This window comes from Rutidosis leptorrhynchoides, chromosome 11 (assembly GCF_046630445.1).
Source record: "Rutidosis leptorrhynchoides isolate AG116_Rl617_1_P2 chromosome 11, CSIRO_AGI_Rlap_v1, whole genome shotgun sequence".
In the NCBI taxonomy this organism is placed as follows: Eukaryota; Viridiplantae; Streptophyta; class Magnoliopsida; order Asterales; family Asteraceae; genus Rutidosis; species Rutidosis leptorrhynchoides.
In genome coordinates, this window is record NC_092343.1 from 77,660,979 (window position 1) to 77,681,423 (window position 20,445).

A 20,445-nucleotide genomic window follows, 5' to 3' on the forward strand; every position below is an offset into this window, starting at 1 on the left:
ATGACCTTGCCCGAGGACGAAAGATCGACCATGAAAGATGAGTTATCTATGACTTGGTCAATGTTGGAAAGATGAAAAGAGGGAACATTAACATTCCACCATTTGAAAACTTGGGACCAAACTTCAATAACCTTGGGACATCTAATTAAAATATGATCAACAGTTTCGACCGAATCACCACATAGCTGGCAAAGAATAGAATCCAAGTCTATACCTCGTTTATCTAATTCGACTCTAACCGGGATCCTTGAAAGCATTGCCCTCCAAATGAAGATCTCGACTTTCGAAGGGACCGATTTGTTTCTTACGGTTGCTTTTTGACCCGAGACATTTAACCTTTTATCATCATCGAACACTAATTCTAATCCTAAAATAAAACTAAAAATACCTTCAAATTGCTAACATACTAACCTCACCCTCGTCTTCTCTAATTACCTCTCCACATTCAGCAACAACAAAGCTAGAAAAACCATATTTGCTGCTTCGGTGAAGACAAAAATAACAATCTGCACTTCACTCTCGTCTATACAAGCAGAATAACACCGCCGCCGGCCGATTACCACCGCCGCCATACGATTACCAACGTCGCTGGCCAATTATCAACGCCACTGGTCGATTATCATCGTCAGTGAAGACAAAATTAACAATCTAAACACTTCACCCAAGAATTTCACAATTCTGATTTGTTAATCACAATCAATTTATTTCGATGTAAACCTAATTTCTGCTGTGCAACACCCAAGACATGAAAAAAAAAAAGAATAAAAGGTTAAAAAATGCAAAATTGAAAGATGATTATGGTTAATTAATGACGTGAAATTGAAGAAAAAAAATTAAATTTAATAGTTGTTAACAATGTAGAGCTGAGCTTGTGGATGTTAGATACAGAGTGAGAAACAGAGTTCATCGATGTGAGATACAAAGATATTTGTGACTTGTGTATATGTCTTAACCAAATACTAATCACATATGGATTGTTATCATGATTGATCACATGAATCTTGTATTGGTCTCATACATGCCTTCTTTATTTGACACCTTCAATATGTGTCAAATAACAATTATTTGATGGTTTTGAAATGTCACACATCATAGTAAATTGATTTTTGTAGTTTAATTAGTTGAAGATTACATGAATAGTCCCTGTAAATAGTTTAACGGACTCAGTTAATATTCGTTAGGGTGAGTGATGAATTTGGGACTTTAAAATGATTTTAAGGATGAAAAATGCAGAAAATATAACACAAGGATGAAATGGGCAAAAAGTGAAAAACACATGGACGAAATGGAAAATTTTGTCAATTATATATACACCGTTGTAAATCTCGTTATTTCTCTCCAATATCTCATTTTTTGAAGGCAACCGAGATGAAATGTCCATGTCGTGAGATTTCTCGGTCAACGGGGTCAAACTTGGTAAAAGCCATGATTTCTCGAATTTTCTCGTAAATCTCGTAATTTCTCGGATTTTTCACTCACTTCTCGAATTATCTTGTAAAATATCGTAAAACTGTATATAAGTATAGATATATTTATATATTTTACTCCGTATATATTTATATTCAAGAAAAAACTAAGAAGTCAACGTATGATGTCTCTCCGAGATGCCGAGATCTTCTAAAAAATGTTCAAAATAGATCTCTCCGAGATTCGAGTTTTCCAACCTTGTATGTGTGTGTGCATACGCGTGTGCGCGAACACACATGTTCGTGAAAGAAAACTATGAAAAAATGGGGTAGCACATTCACACTTTAGCATTGCTTAAGCTCATATTGTAAATAACTCATGAACTTAATCTAGCAGCTCCTTTTAGAATGTAAATAAAAAACATCCATTGAATAGATTTTTTTATACATGATGTATATTTGCTATTGACTTTAACTTTTCATTTCAAATTATGATAATCATATAAATATGTTTTGTATTGTATTCTATGGTGATATAATAGTAAGGCTGTCACATTTTTATATTTTTTTTTTTAAGAGTTTTAAGTTCAAACATCACTAAATAAATATTTTGGAATAATTGTGAAAGGGTCAAAACTATTAACCCTATTAACCTCATGAATTCTTTAGACATCTTTTTCTTTTACAAATTCTATAGACGTCATTTTCCAGCTAATAAGTTTTTTTAACGCGTGATGATGAATATCCCGATCGATGAAAATGATATGTGAGAGGACTAATATGGGACATATGCAATTAAAAGTGTCAATAAATTAATTTAATACTCATATGTCTCAACTTTATATTAGTATTAATAACGAACATTAATATCTTTTCTTTTACTTTGTATTATTATATTATTATTTTATCGTCATTTTGCGAAACCGAACACCTTAAAAAGAAGACTTCATTTACTTTCTATTTGACGATGGATCTCTCGATGAAAGAAAAAGGGCATAAAAATCCCAATTTTATTTGAGGGAATATAATTGTACTTGAAATGTTTGTATTCCAACATTATCGAGTGAAATATTTACTAAAATGACTATTTATTTACTACTCCACTATTTGAAATCCGTATTCACCTTTTTTGCTATTTGAGAAAATTCAAAAATGGTCCCTAGATGCTCAAGTGGTCCATGTTTCCATGGGCCATTTTCATGGCCCAATACATGATTTACCGAAAGCTAACAGGTTTTCCTACTTGGGTCATGGGCCCTATATTTAATTATTGTGGTTGAAAATGGCCCCTTTTAGACATCCAAGCTACGATAATTGAATCGAAAGAAGTGATTAATAAAGTACGGAGTATTATTAGTACATAACTCTATCAATCTAAGAAACTAACGTTAACTAAAGAGAAATTTATCTAATAAGCATGTATAAATTCAATTATTCATCGATCAATTACAAGTACAATAAATAAAAGGACTAGATATTGAAAAATGTTGAAATTATGATAACATAGATACCTTTTTTTAGTGGTAGCCGGTCTCGACTCTCGACTCTAAATCACTCAATGAAGTGGATGTTAACGTATTATGTATTTATACACAACTCAATTATAGGTTTTAATAGGTTGCTATCATTAAACTGATAAACAGATATGAATTTTTTTTTTTTTTTTTTTTTTAGACATGAACATTTACCTAAGACATAAGAGGAAATCTCACTTATCTCACAACATACACTTTTCTTGAGGTGTGATCTGTTTAAAAGGATTGGACAAAAGAAGAAGATAAAAGCATTTCGATATATAAAAAATGCATTTTTTATTGTTATAGAAGTCAAATGCATCTTGTCAATTGCAAAGTAAAGCTTTTTAGCAATTAACTTTGTGGGAAAAGGGAAATAGTAAAACTGTAAAAGCGAGGAAATTAAGAAGCATGACACACTTTGTTTTGCCCTTGATACCATTTGCATAAAAAGATAGACAAAATTACGCGGATAGTTCATGCAATTTTAATCATTTACAGTACTAAAGTAACTAACCTTTTTGTCTTTAACTAAACGAGTTTTTCTAACGGACGTTAGTCATAGGGACTTCTAAAGTAAGATGTGCGAACCATGATGATTGTCTACGGTGGCGGAATTTGAACCCTACTACAGATGGGGCGGATGCAAAAATTTAATACATTTTTCATTTACAACTGAGGCAAACACTAAAAAAACCTTATTTTATAGTAAATTTTTATTTTATTAGTGTAATTTTTTTATGTTTTTTAACCGCCCAGTCTACACTATCCTCCGCCCCTGATTGTCCACATGGGCGGAACTTAGTTTATCACAAAAGGGGTATCCACTCCACCTGGATTTAACGGAAAAAAAGTTTACACTAAAAAAAATAAATTACTAAAAAATAAGGTTTTTTTTTTAATGTTTACCCCTGTTGACTTTGAAAATTTATTAAACTTTTACATTCGCCCCATCTATATTCGGGTTCAAGTTCCGCCCCTGATTATCCACATAAAAGAAAACCGTTTAAGAATGCGACTATATCAAATATCAAATAATATTAAAACAGAGGGATTATTTGTGTAACATATTCTAAAAATATCAAATAATAATGTACTTCCAAGTTTGTTATCAACTACGGAATACAATTAAAAATATTCTATTAATAAATGTGCACTGATAAAGAGCTGATCAATTAAGTGAATCCAGTGAAAACATATAAAACTATGATTAATTAATTAAAAAGATTTAGCACGTGCGTAACGCGAAGGGCTCATTACTTAATTAGTTTCTAATCAATGATGTTAAAAAGTATGTTTTAGCTTTGATATTGTCTGTTGCCCACTAATTAATCCACTTTCTAAGATGAGCTAATAATTGTAGTTAGCTTTCCTTTATAGTAGTAACTAGTTGTGGAGCCCTCGCTTCGCGCCGGGGGCTCCGTTTTGAATGCGAGTTAAAAAAAAGTCTTGATCTATTTTGCAAAAAAAGAATTTTTTTCGACATCTAACATTGAAGGGTTGTTCCTTTTGTGAAAGTTGCTTCTTTTAGCGTTCGGGTTTTATTTAAAAAAAAAGTTAGTAAAGTGGGGGTTCGATTTGTATTTTAATAAAAGTTAGGGAGTTAAGTTTGTGAAATTTGAAAAAAAATTGCGTATAAAGTGGGAGTTCGATTTGTATTTTAATAAAAGTTAGGGGGTTAAGTTTGTGAAAATTGAATATTAGTAAAAAAAAGTTAGTAAAGTGGGAGTTCCATTTGTATTTTAATAAAAGTTAGGGGGCTAAGTTTGTGAAATTTGAAAAAAATATACATATAAAGTGAAGGTTCCATTTGTATTTTAATAAAAGTAAGGGGGTTAAGTTTGCAGAAAGTAGAAAAATGAATAGTACTATTCATTTCGCCTATACATATAGGTATATAATTTATAGATCATCAGGTTCAAAGCATGACACCTTCCAAAATGTGTTTGAGTTTGAATTGTCATGTAGTGATCGGGAAAAGTTGAAAATGGTCAATACAATAATTATAATGTACCGTAAAATACGAGATTAAGTTGCTCATTCTCTTAGCTAACTCGAACGGAAAAAACCCTTAAAATTTTATCATTAAAATAATTGTCAATTTTTCAATCATGATTTTTTTTTTTGAAAAGCAAGATATAATATAACAACTCAGAGACGTATGTTTACAATACAAGGCGCCGATCAATAAGGAGATCGACCCAATCAAAACCGAAAGTGAGTCGTGTGCAGAGAGAGCACCCGAGCTACACGGTTACAAATTTAAAAATACATGAGGATTAACAAGCCAAGTAGACCAATCGATGTTCTTCCCCTTAAGACGACACGAGATCCATTCGAAAGCTTTTACTTGAATTTCATTTACTAAAACCGGGACACACCACTCCTCATTACGAAAAACTTTCATATTGCGGTTCTTCCACAAGTAGTATGCACAAACCCACACCACTCCTTGCCAAATTTTCTTTCCCAACGAAGATGAAGCTTGAGAGAGATTACCTTCAAGAATATCGACACTCGAAAACGTACATGGCCCCATATTCCACCAATTATAAATACGAGCCCAAACTTCCGATGCGAACTTACACGAAACAAGAGAGTGATCAACCGACTCAAGCCCGTCATCATACACGGGGCAACGCACACTATGTAAGTCGATTCCCCTTTTATCAAGCTCGATCCGTACCGGGATTCTTTTCTTTAACGCTCTCCAAGTAAAAATTTCTATCTTTTTGGGAATGAGATTATCACGTAGAGTTTTTTTCGGGCTAGAGGGATGACCAAGAATATGTTTATCAATAAGGAAGGACAATTTCTTCACCGTGAAGATCCCATCATTCGCTAGAACCCACTTCCATTTTTCACCCGAATTAAAATCGAAATGTATCGACTTAAGTGTAACACCGACCATTTTTTTTTAAATACACAGCGGAAGACTTTATTAATAAACACAGTATAGGTCACGTCATTACATTAGTCTGAGTAATTAAGTTTAAGTTTACACAAAGGTGTTACGCTATTACAAAATATTATTTAAACAAAAGTCCACATCATAGTAGGGTTGTCAAACATGTCTTCTGCATCAGCACCCATCCCGACTAGCAGTACCTAAACCTGCAAGGGGAGAATATGTGGGGGATTAGCGCACCGCTAAGTGAATGGAATATATCTAACAGATATAGCTTAAGCCACACACAAGCTATATACATCAATAGTATCTGCTAACTACCAACTAGCATACAATAAGACAATACGAGGATCGGCGGCTTGTACGAGCACACGACTCTCAGCTGATCGGGCCTGAGTCTACCGATAGTCCCTGCTACTCAATTCACAGTATAGTTATCCAGATGCAGGGGATGCATCATTCACACTATACTCCACAATCAGTAGCCTATGGACCCAACCTGCCCTTGGCACGGTTGACCTCATACGGACTCTAACCTCTCCTAGGCACGGTCTCGAGTCCCCAGTCTCCCTAGGCCGGACTGGTGCCATTCACACAGTGTACACATAATTCACATACAACATCAGGCAAACGATATTATTCTATCATAGCAATTCCTACACTATGCATGGTAAAAGAGTCAACCACGGTAGCATGATATGCTACTTAAACTCTATCCGTAGATAGACCCACTCACCAATTACCAGCAACTGTTGAGTTATTATTTCTAAGCTTCCTCCTTGTCCTTATCTCCTGAGAACAACAAAAACCAAGTTAGAATAGTGTTCCCATCAAGATTAGACACACTGACAGCGAATTATAGCAAATTAGTAAAAAAATGTGTCCGCTAAAATTTTCATGCTTAACACTTATGCACTTTCAAAATTTACATCCTGAACACCAAAATACAAACGGGCAGCATAATGGCTAGAAAAAGGCGCTTTGGTAAAACATTCTGCCCTGGACACACAGTCGGTCGACTGACACTGACAGTCGGTCTACCGTCGACACAACCAGTCGACTGACCTTACCAGTCGGTCGATTCACTTGGTATTACATCAATCGGCCGAAGGTAAATCTCAGTCGGTCGGTTCACCCTCAGTCGGTCGACTGTCGACCGACAGTCGGCCGACTGTGTTCATCTTCCTCAGAAACTGAACAAAGGCTACGGACTTTACGATGAAATCCTTAAATCTCGATCTAGAGCTCGTTTTAAACACCAAAATCGACTACAACTTGTTCACTACTTGTTATAGACTCAAAACCCACAACAATTTGACCATAACAACACTTAAATCACTTGTTTTGACACAAATTCAAGCTTTTTACAAAACTCACACAAAACCATGAATTTAACAACGAATTGAACACAAAAACACATGTTGCTCACCTTGATTGACTCAGTAAACGATAACAAACACGATTCTAACACCAATTTGAGCTCAAGATCAATGTTTAAGGATTATGGTTTAGTAGATGGGAGGGATGAAGGTACGGTGTTTTAGGTGAATTTTCTAGAAATTGGGAGAAAATACAGCACACTAGTCACATAATTGGGATTAATTCCCACACTGTACAACACACGGGTATTTACCAGTTATCTGATATCTTTCGCACAAGATTAGGTAACCCAAACGAGGTCCAATTGAAATAAACAAACCTGTTCTGGGACCCTTGTCACAAACTGGTCACAACACAATTATATTAAAACACTAATAAAATAATTAAAATAAAAAGCACTTAAGTCTAAGCACAAACCCTAAGGGCAAAAATAAGCAACTTACAACTAGCCCGAGTTTCAGACTGTTACATTAAGTATGTTCTCAAGATCCAACAGTTCACCCGCGGTTCTTCTTGAAAGCACACGAATCCACTCCAAATTTGGTTTGTATACATCTTCTGATATAGGCTGTGGATGGACAGAAACGGCTGGATGTTGGATGCTTTCGGAGTCCACCTGCAAAGAAGAGAAATGCAAAAAGGCATGAGATAATCTGATGGAATGACTCGCATCACCCGAGTCCGCTGTATAATCTGGAAACTGAGATGGCCGAGACTCCGAAGCAGACCCGTGAGCAGCAGCAAAGGGCGATGGAGCAGCAACTGAAACAGCAGCTTTTTTTATTCGATCACATAGCATGACTTCCTTATTTGGCTCGAGCATATATAGTCTTGGGAACATATCTTTAAAACAACTTGAACCGCACCAACTATCATTCCAAAACGAAGTGTTTTTTCCGTCATCAATAGATTTGTTGAAGGAGTTCTTGAAGGTCACATCACAATTTTCAATGATATTTCCTGCAAAGATAATGTTATTCCAAATACCCGAGGTCGATTTACGAGCAAGCCCATTGCCCGACCTCAAGCCGCCGTCAATTCCATAAATGCTACGAATGATATTGGTCCAAAGACAATGGGTTTCGGTTTTAAACCTCCACCACCACTTGTCCAAAAGAGCAAGATTCTTGCCTTTCAAGGACCCGATATTAAGACCCCCCGCCCCATATGGTAAACAAGTGTTAGCCCACTTAACCCATGATATTTTAGAGCCTGATAGATCCCCGCCCCAAAAGAAATTTCGCCTCACACTCTCAAGCAAATTAAGCACACAAGGCGGAGCCCGATAAAGCGCGAAGAAATACAACGGAAGACTATTAAGCACCGATTTAACAAGAACTAATCTACCACCGAAGGATAACATTCTTTTTTTCCATTCTGAAAGTCGTTTTATGAATTTATCTATAACCGGAGACCAATCACCAATTTTCTTCATCCTTGCACCAATAGGAAGACCAAGGTAAATAAAAGGGAATTTACCGGCTTGACATTTCATACGAGATGCTAAGGAGTCAACTTCGTCTGAACCAACCCCAATTCCATAAAGGCAACTTTTGTGAAAGTTAACTTTTAATCCCGAGGCAAGTTCAAAGCACTTCAAGATCTTGATAAGATTGCGAGCATTCGAATTCGACCATTCTCCAAAAAATATCGTGTCATCCGCATATTGGAGGTGTGAGATAGTAACCTTATCGTTTCCAATTTCGACCCCCTTAAAGATGCCACGATCAACCGCGGCTTTAGTGAGTATGTTAAGACCTTCCGCGACAAGAATAAACAAAAAAGGAGACAATGGGTCTCCTTGTCTAACTCCCCTTCCCATTGAAAATTCCGGAGTTGGGGAACCATTGATGAGAACAGATATGCTAGCCAAATTGAGGCACCCTTGAATCCATCCACACCATCTAGACCCAAACCCCATGCATGACATAACCTCCAAAAGGAAATCCCAATTTAAGCTATCAAAAGCCTTTTCAAAATCCACCTTAAAAATCAAACTTTGTTTTTTGTGTTTTTTGAATTGACTCATTGGCTATTAATACCCCATCAAGAATATAACGTTCCTTAAGAAAAGCACTTTGCTCCGACCCAATTAACTTAGATTGGAGAGAATCTTTGCCACAATCTTATAATAACTACCAATGAGACTAATAGGCCGGTAATCACTAAGTGTAATAGGGTCACTATTCTTCGGGATTAAGGTAACGAATGAAGCACTACACCCCTTGGAGAATTCACCTTTTTCCCAAAACCAAGAGATAGCGCTAATAACATCCCCTTTAATGATATCCCAAAATTTCTTAAAAAATCTAAGATTAAAACCATCGGGGCCCGGGGCTTTTGAGCTACCACAATCATGAATTGCTTCGAGAACTTTCGATTCGAGAATAGGGATTTAAAGCTCATTTGACTCGTTAGAAGATAAAGTCAGGTATGATAGATCCATAAGACTCGACCTAAACCCGGGCGATTCTTCAAAACGACTCTTAAAATGAGAGTAGGCCTCTTCTTTGATAACAAGTGGATCCTCACACCATACACCATTAATGAGCAAACCCCTAATGTTGTTTTTGTTATACCCTCTTTTGATTACCGAATGGAAATATTTTGAATTTTCATCACCATCAAGAATCCAACGAACACGTGCCTTTTTTTTTTAACATGTTGACTTTGATCTTTTCCTTTTGAAACCACTCTTTCCTAGTATCAAGCCATAGTTTCCTTTCCACCTCACTGATGAGGCCATTTTCGGCCTTAAGCTCGAGAGCCATAGCAATGGATTTCAACACGTCGATTTCACCATCCAAATTACCAAACTTTTGAGAGCTTTTTGATTTAAGAGCGATTTTAGTCCTTTTTAATTTATTTCTTAGGAAACAATCTTTTCTAGATCCTCCCCTATCATCTTCACACCACACTTCCTTTATCACTTGATCAACGTCCTCCATATCAAGCCAATCATCAAAAACTTTAATTGGTTTTGGACCAAAATTCTTGATATCATCTTTAAGAATAATCGGACAGTGATCCGACTTACCACGATTAAGAGCAACAACCAAGAGACAACTCCATAGATTATGAAAGTTATCATTTACAAGGAACCGATCGAGCTTGCTAAATTTTAAGCCATCATCACTAACGCGTGTGAACAACCTCCCGCCTAGTGGGATATCAATGAGCTTGTTGGTGTTGATGAAATCGTTGAATTTTTTCGCTCTACTTTCGATAAATTGGGAGTTGAGTCTTTCTTCTTCGGATCTAACCTCATTAAAATCACCACAAATTATCCAAGGTTCATTAAGATCACCCAAAATTTTGTTTTGCAATTGATCCCAAAAAAATTGCTTGTTTAGATCGTCGTGTGGGCCATATACGTTGATGATATTGAATTTGGCCCCCGTGCTCTTCCATGTTCCACGAATTCCGATAAAGAAATTGGAAACAAACGAGTCAGTAACATCGAAAAAATTAGAATCCCATATGATTAATTGCCCACCCGATTTCCCAACCATTTCTTTTTGAGTAAACCCACAATCATCATTGCCCCACAACACCCGAATCCAATTTGAATCAACACGGTGTAATTTTGTTTCTTGAATAACCACAAAATTGGGTTTTTCCGAGCGACAAATATTTTTCAACCAACCAACTTTACAATCCCTACCAACCCTAAAACCTCTAATGTTTAAAGAGAGAAACTTCATATTCATAATAATACCACGACACAGAGGGACAAGAGAATTTCTGTGATGACCCGGGAATTTTCGACCAAATTTAAACTAGATCTTTAAATATATATAATATATAGATATGAAATTTAATACATGTAATTTATTATATTATTATTATAAGCATTATTATTAGATGTTATTACAACTATTAATTATTATTATTATTAATATTAATATAATTAGTATTATTATATTAAAATATTAACATTAAACTAAATGGTACATCCCTATCTGCTTTAACTTTCTTCTTTCTTCATCTACTATTCTACTCCTGCTCGTGAATCAATCTCTCGACTCATTATCACTATAAACCAATTTTTAATAAAGTTCCAATCAATCACTCATTATTATATTTGGCTATTTACTTTCTGTTACATATCAATCCATCAAAATTTAGATTATTATTATATTATTATTTAATTTATTAATTCACCCGTGAATTGAAGAATCATCTTTATTAAAAGATATTACTGTTATTTCTACTATCATATCTCTTGTCACTGTATATATATGAGATGAGATTTCAATTACCACTTTAAATTTTTGTTTCTTTGTTGATTACTACGAGTTTGTTATCCATCTAATCATCAACACATCACTACCTTTATATATATACATACACATTTCTTATATATTGATCTCACCCACTTTTCTATGTTTCTGCTTCTATAAACCACACAACTTGTGTTCTTCTACATCTCCTACTCGGCAACATCAATCACCACTCAACCTCACCAAGATTCGCCAACACCACCCTTAATTGCAACTGCACCATCGTTCTATTACTTCTACAACTTATATTTCTGTTTTTCTATCAAGAATCACACCCAACACCATGAACAAACCCGTCACCATTAAACCCGCCATCACCTCCATTAAATCATCACCACCACGACCTTCAAATACTTTTTCTTTCCTGTTGTAAACAACCAAACCACCATAACCCATCCACCTACGACTCACCTTTCACCATGAATCATCATAAATTCACCACCCAATCACCATTATTAAACAATTGATGCCGTAAGTTTTTTGTTCAAAGTCTAATAACGAGGAAGAAGGTACTATGCAGGCTGCTGCTATGTTTTCTATTTTCTATCTATTTCGAAACCACAACAAACCCACCTTCTTCTCTCTCACTCTTCCACTCTATCTCTCCTTTTCTTCGATCAACCACCACCACCGAGACTCTTAACACCACTACTATACCACCGTGTCACCACCTCAATCCACCATCACCATGGAAACTGAAATAATTGAAAATCAACACCACATTCCATCCTACTGTTGCTACTACGTGTTTATATTTTTTTTATTTTGTCTCAATCACAAACCAATTGATTAAATATTAAGGACAATGATTTGCACCTCCTTTGTGCTTTATGGCCGACAATCCCATTACAATTAACCCCACTTGTTGAAATTGTGATTTAAGCTAAAAAGAAGATGATTGGAGCAAATATACCTGCCGTTTACCTTTTCCTATATATATATATATATATATATATATATATATATATATATATATATATATATATATATATATATATATATATTTTTTTTTTTTTTTTTTAAAAAACCTAAGCCTAGTGGACTTAGGTATCGTGGATTTGGGCTTCATGTCTATTCGAAAGCTGGGCTGCTAATTATAATTTGAAATGGGCTATTGGTGCCCGTTTAGTATTAACATCGATCTATATCATTTTCTTCATTGAGCCGAATCAATAACGAGTACGGTGACGAAGATAAAGATTAATATGAGAATGGTTAGCTTAAGTAAATAAAAAGGGGATAATAATAATGAAGATGATAATAATCATGATTATGATTATGTTAGGATGGAGATTTACGTGGTGTTTTCGAATGATGATCGATAATAATGACTAAATGGCGATTCAGTGATGATACGTGAACAATAAGATCATGATAGACGATGAAAAACGATTATGGCCATATTGAAGAAGAGGAAGAAACAGATACATAGGCTAAATATATTTAGGTTACTCACAATTTCAGAAAAACAAGACAGCCTAGTTGGTTTGGGTGTGATTGTGTGGAACGAGAGGTCTCGAGTTCGAGACTTGGGGGCGACATTTATTTTATTTTTGATGATATAGATATAGTTAAAGAGGCAAAAATGAGTTAAATAAAATATATATGGGGTTTAAGCTAAGATCGAGCTAGTAGCTCAATGGTTAAGGGAGTGTGTTGTTTACACGGGAGGTCGCGGGTTTAAACCCAGGGTCGAGCAGTTTATTTTTAAAGCCTTTTAAGGTAGCATTTTTATTATTATTATTATTATTATTATTATTATTATTATTATTATTATTATTATTATTATTATCAATTTTAATGTAAGTAGTATTTTTTATTGAAACTATTTTTTATTAAAAATTATCATATTTATTATTAGAATTATCATCATTATTATTTTTAGAATTATCATTATTTTTATCATTATTATTCTTATTATCATTTTTATTATTTTTAACACTAATATTATTATTTTTATCATTATTATTATTAATATTATTAATATATCAAATAAAGATTTTCTATATAAAAATATATTATTTACATAAAACATAACTATATTAATATGTTGGTAATAAATATTAATTATCTATTTAATGTATATAAAAATAAATATAGTTGATTTAGTTATTAATGAAACGTACAAGTTACTAAAATAACTATTAATAATTATACCTAAATTTGTTCGATTACCATTATATGTGTTAATATACATATAAATGATATAGGTTCGTCAATCCAAGGCCAACCCTATACTTGTTCAATGACGTCATATGTATTTTTACTATAAAATACAGTATGGTGAGTTTCATTTGCTCCCTTTTTAATTGCTTTTGCAATATATATTTTTGGACTGAGAATACATGCGCTGTTTTATAAATGTTTTATGAAATAGGCACAAGTACTAAAATTAATTCTACGTGGGTTTAAACCAGAAATATACCCTTAGCTCGGTAACATTAAACTACTTATCTATGTACGGTAAGCGCGAATCCTAAAGATAGATCTATTGGGCCTGACAAACCCCATCCTGACTATGGGATGCTTTAGTACTTCGAGGTTATTTTAAACACACCTGATCTGGTGTACTTCAGAGGGTAGAACATGAACGTTAAGGCTTGTTACCGGGTGCCTACAACTTATAGAATACTTTTATACACTTGCGAGTGTACATATATTTATAAACGGAAATCTTGTGGTCTATTAATATATTGAAAGGATTGTTATGATAAACCTATGAATTCACCAACCTTTTGGTTGACACTTTTAAGCATGTTTATTCTCAGGTATGAAAGAAATCTTCCGCTGTGCATTTGCTCATTTTAAAGATGTTACTTCGAGTCATTCATGGCATATAGAGGTCAGAACCTCGCAATGGGACCATCTGATGAAGACTTCGTCCAGGTGGATTAGGACGGGTCACTACAGGTGGTATCAGAGCGATGGTCTTAGTGAACCAGGTCTTGCATTAGTGTGTCTAACTAATAGTTGTTTAGATGCATTAGTGAGTCTGGACTTCGACCGGTCTGCATGTCAAAAGTTTTGCTTATCATTTTGTGTCGAAAATTACCTGCTTATCATTCTTAGGAAATCACTTGCTTATCACTCTTAGTCTAGACACATTTTACTGCACTGATTGCATGAATGGTGTACAGAAGAAGAAAAAATACATATCTTAGCGTATCTGTTACTGTAAGCTTTGCCTGACAGCTTCCGTAGATTCCTCCGTAACTTATGGGATTATAGTATTATATATGTATATATAAATCGTGTATTGCAGAGTACTAATCTACATCCTATAATCTATTTCTTATCGAAAAATACTTCATCAGATCGTACGAGATGAATCCCCCAACCAGTTCGAGTCCCTCAGATTTCGATAAGCTATTCCGATAGTTATTCCGACAGCTATTCCGACATGGATATCCACTCGAGCTCTGAAAGCAGTGTGACCGGAATGAATCAACCAATCAGCCATCTCCAATTCATCTGATGGGTTCGTAGTCGACTTAATCGATGGAGACGAGAAGAACACGATCCTTTCCACCCACCAACCTGCACTCTTGGCAAAGAACCTGAAGCACTTTCCGGCGAACCCATTCAAAACACCATTTTCACCCTCATTTCCCGAATATCTCGCCACGACTATATCATAACTCAGATTCTAAACCTTATTCATTCGCCCGTTCTTACAGACAATCATCTCGGAGTAATAAGTCAACAAACTACGCGCCCGAGTTGTAGCCTTGAAAAATATGGTGCAAAACGTATCAGCTTCAACAACATCAACGACACCAACAGTACCACCAACATCAATACCAGTACCACCAACAACCCAAGTTCAACATCTCACACCTCAATATATCTTTATGTACCTCGAGCATAATCATCAATCTGCGAATCGTTATACATCATTTATCTTCGTTCGACATGGCGATTATGTAATCTCTAATGTTTTAGAGATTATATATTCTTATTCTAATGGTAAATCAAATGAGTTCAATATCATATTAACTCATTAAATCTATGATTACATCTGAAGAAAATATATACGTATATATGTTTTCATAAAGATTGTAATTAAAAATCCTTTTGTACAAACTGTTAATGGTGAAAATATTTTAACGGGTAGGTAATACTCGAGGAATATTTAGATTTCACCTTAATAAGTTACACTGTACATTCTTCAAATCTGATTCGACAGTCATTTACTATCCTACTTACTTTCACCGATATACGAATCTGTTCATCACAACATAACCATTTTCATTCAATTTCATATTTGGATTTTGACTTCTCAGAATCCAACAAGTGGCATAATGAAGAAAACATTTGAAAAAATAAAATTTGTTAGAAACAAACAAATTAACTATAAGAAATTTTGTTAAGAATCCACGCTAACGAAATCCTAGCTAACTGTTCCTAGTTAACTGAATACATTTTATTTATCGCAATTTATTTATCGTCATTTAATTTCTGTTATTTATTTTACGCACTTTAAATATCGGGACACGTATACAAGGTTTTGACATATCATATCGACGCATCTATATATATTATTTGGAATAACCATAGACACTCTATATGCAGTAATGCTGGAGTTAGCTATACAGGGTTGAGGTTGATTCTACAATAATATATATAGTTTAAGTTGTGATCGAGTCTGAGACATGTACACGGGTCACGATACGTATTAATTAATTCAAATATTATATATTAAATTATATATGAATTATTGGACTGTTAACTGTGGACTATCGACTGTGGACTAATGACATTGGACAATTAAAATGAATTAAAATATTGATTATAACATATGAAAGTAAACATTTCTTCAAGTTTGCCACTTGATTTCATCTTAAACCTCATTTGTATCTTGAAGATTACAATCTGCGTTCAAACCTTTCATGATTCTTGAAAACACCTCAATCGAGAGGATGAACCAACCGCATTTCATCTACGGAAAGAAAGATTTATGCATATAGTTATGCACCTGAAAACTCTCAGGAACTGAGTAAACGTTTAACACATAGCTGTGCTAATCCCTTTAGTGTTATTATTACCCAAAATAACTTTGCAATCCCTTTCTAAATTAGCCAATTTTGTCACAGCTCCAACAAGTCAACTTCTATTTTTTTTACTCGGATTAGCTTATTATAACCCTGATATATATATTGCCTTTCGTCATCGATACCAGAAAACCGTTTATATCTCACTACATTAGCAGCAAACTTATCAGCAACATCATTGATCTTTGACTTTATGAAAAGTTATTATATTCATTGAAATCCTATCATCTACTCATCCGCATCTGATAACGAGAATTGCCGTACCAAATACCGAGAATCAGCAATCAGTATTTTGAAATCTCGCAGCATGTCTACATCAACAGTTATATGTAAACATATAATATTTATCTCTTAGAATTATGATCTTCCATTCTGAAATTCTGAAAAGCACCCAGTCTACAAATCAATACCACAAATTCTGAAAAAGCTGAATACAACAGCAAAAATAGTACACGACCTTAACCGTCGAAAGTTTGATGATAAAGAATGGAGTATTGGAAACACTCAATAGAAAATTTAGTATCGAAAAGCGGATTATGCGAAACTATGAAGGAAGCCGTGGACAAATCACAAAGAATAAGTTTGACTTCAAAGAATCCAAATGATTCAATGCCTGCTGAAGTCTTTAGCGAATATCTTGCTCCTTACTCTAAACCCTTGTGGACAATAGTTTCCATCATTATCTGATCTTAGATATATAAAGATATTATCGTATCTTTCATTGTAAATATCCTCGATATTTCTGAATATATTTTCATAACTAATCTTATCTGAAATCATTTATCTCTTTGAACTATCAGTGTTACATCATATGAGAAACTATTAGTTTCTATATTCTGTAAACTTTCGAGTTTAAAATATGAATGTTTTGAAGTAGTGTTAGGAACTGATGCATGAGTTAGTATAATATAATGACACTTGATCAACGTGATTATATTACAGTAAGTCATGCTGAGTTTCTATTGGAACATGATGATTCACAGATCATAACGTCATCATGTGCCATGTTACATAACTCTTTCATTCTACTTAACTTCTGAACATATCAAGAAAATATATTCTTGATAGTTTTATCTTCTGAAATTTTGATAAATTTGAAAATCAAATCGTGCTATCATGTTGCACCCAGCTTAAAACATTATAATCATTCAAAATTCTATATCTACGAATTTTGGACAATTATTCGCTTGACTTGGAGTCGGGAAGAGAAAACAAGAGCATGGAGCTCCGAAAAATAAAGGAAAATATAAAGCCGAACACAAACACAGGAATTACAAACCGTGTATATCAATGTTTATCGCAACATAACGACACGGGAGAATTGAAAACATTATAACCCCAAGGGCGAAGTAGAAGAAAACAGATTCCTCCTGTGGTAATTGGAAAAGGAGAATGATTGTTGCGATAGTGAGGATAAGAACAAGAATCAGAACTGGATTAAGCATTTTCACAATCCTTTGAATTTAGGAATTGAGTATAGAAGTGGTGAAAGTAATGGAACGGAAGAGTTTAATTTATAATGGAAATATCAGACATAGCAATCGAGGCAGATCATCGCATTTAATTAAAGTGATCTTAATTTCCTTATTTATCGAAGAATCAAATCTTATAGAATTAGAAGATTTACTTTAAACCCCTTGAATTCTGGAAATTCAACCTTGACTACGTCAAAGGTCAAGGCGAATCTCTATTTTTCATTTCACTCGTTTGTGACAGCTTCACTCGTACGCTTAACAGAATCGAATTGTCTTATCAATATTACTCAATGTTGATAAAATTCTATTTATCAACTCATAATCGTCATAAAAACATTTTTATTTTTAGCCATGACGACCTCGATCAAATTTCGGGACGAAATTTCTTTAACGGGTAGTTACTGTGATGACCCAGGAATTTTCGACCAAATTTAAACTAGATCTTTAAATATATATAATATATTGATATGAAATTTGATACATGTAATTTGTTATATTATTATTATAAGCATTATTATTAGATGTTATTACAACTATTAATTATTATTATTATTATTAATATTAATATAATTAGTATTATTATATTAAAATATTAACATTAAACTAAATGGTACATCCCTATCTGCTTTAACTTTCTTCTTTCTTCATCTACTATTCTCCTCCTGCTCGTGAATCAATCTCTCGACTCATTATCACTATAAACCAATTTTTAATAAAGTTCCAATCAATCACTCATTATTATATTTGGCTATTTACTTTCTGTTACATATCAATCCATCAAAATTTAGATTATTATTATATTATTATTTAATTTATTAATTCACCCGTGAATTGAAGAATCATCTTTATTAAAAGATATTACTGTTATTTCTACTATCATATCTCTTGTCACTGTATATATATGAGATGAGATTTCAATTACCACTTTAAATTTTTGTTTCTTTGTTGATTACTACGAGTTTGTTATCCATCTAATCATCAACACATCACTACCTTTATATATATATACATACACATTTCTTATATATTGATCTCACCCACTTTTCTATGTTTCTGCTTCTATAAACCACACAACTTGTGTTCTTCTCCATCTCCTACTCGGCAACATCAATCACCACTCAACCTCACCAAGATTCGCCAACACCACCCTTAACTGCAACTGCACCATCGTTCTATTACTTCTACAACTTATATTTCTGTTTTTCTATCAAGAATCACACCCAACACCATGAACAAACCCGTCACCATTAAACCCGCCATCACCTCCATTAAATCATCACCACCACGACCTTCAAATACTTTTTCTTTCCTGTTGTAAACAACCAAACCACCATAACCCATCCACCTACGACTCACCTTCCACCATGAATCATCATAAATTCACCACCCAATCACCATTATTAAACAATTGATGCCGTAAGTTTTCTGTTCAAAGTCTAATAACGAGGAAGAAGGTACTATGCAGGCTGCTGCTATGTTTTCTATTTTCTATCTATTTCGAAACCACAACAAACCCACCTTCTTCTCTCTCACTCTTCCACTCTATCTCTCCTTTTCTTCGATCAACCACCACCACCGAGACTCTTAACACCACTACTATACCACCGTGTCACCACCTCAATCCACCATCACCATGGAAACTGAAATAATCGAAAATCAACACCACCTTCCATCCTACTGTTGCTACTACGTGTTTATATTTTTTTATTTTGTCTCGATCACAAACCAATTGATTAAATATTAAGGACAATGATTTGCACCTCCTTTGTGATTTATGCCGACAATCCCATTACAATTAACCCCACTTGTTGAAATTGTGATTTAAGCTAAAAAGAAGATGATTGGAGCAAATATACCTGGCGTTTACCTTTTCCTATATATATATATATATATATATTTTTTAAAAACCTAAGCCTAGTGGACTTAGGTATCGTGGATTTGGGCTTCATGTCTATTCGAAAGCTGGGCTGCTAATTATAATTTGAAATGGGCTATTGGTGCCCGTTTAGTATTAACATCGATCTATATCATTTTCTTCATTGAGCCGAATCAATAACGAGTACGGTGACGAAGATAAAGATTAATATGAGAATGGTTAGCTTAAGTAAATAAAAAGGGGATAATAATAATGAAGATGATAATAATCATGATTATGATTATGTTAGGATGGAGATTTACGTGGTGTTTTCGAATGATGATCGATAATAATGACTAAATGGCGATTCAGTGATGATTAATACAATGATGATACGTGAATAATAAGATCATGATAGACGATGAAAAACGATTATGGCCATATTGAAGAAGAGGAAGAAACAGATACATAGGCTAAATATATTTAGGTTACTCACAATTTCAGAAAAACAAGACAGCCTAGTTGGTTTGGGTGTGATTGTGTGGAACGAGAGGTCTCGAGTTCGAGACTTGG

The 20,445-nt window shown here is 34.2% G+C and overlaps 1 protein-coding gene across 1 annotated transcript; it reads right to left on the bottom strand.

Moving 5' to 3' along the window:
- Nucleotides 1–5,174: 5,174 nt before the first annotated feature.
- On the bottom strand, nt 5,175–5,831 carry LOC139874705 (uncharacterized). Its single transcript, XM_071862114.1, has one exon. The coding sequence runs from the start codon at nt 5,829–5,831 to the stop codon at nt 5,175–5,177; it is 657 nt and encodes a 218-aa protein (XP_071718215.1).
- Nucleotides 5,832–20,445: the final 14,614 nt, after the last annotated feature.

What these genes read in the sequence shown, in the direction of transcription:
- LOC139874705 (XM_071862114.1), bottom strand. Translation starts at nt 5,831, where the DNA reads ATGGTCGGTGTTACACTTAAGTCGATACATTTCGATTTTAATTCGGGT.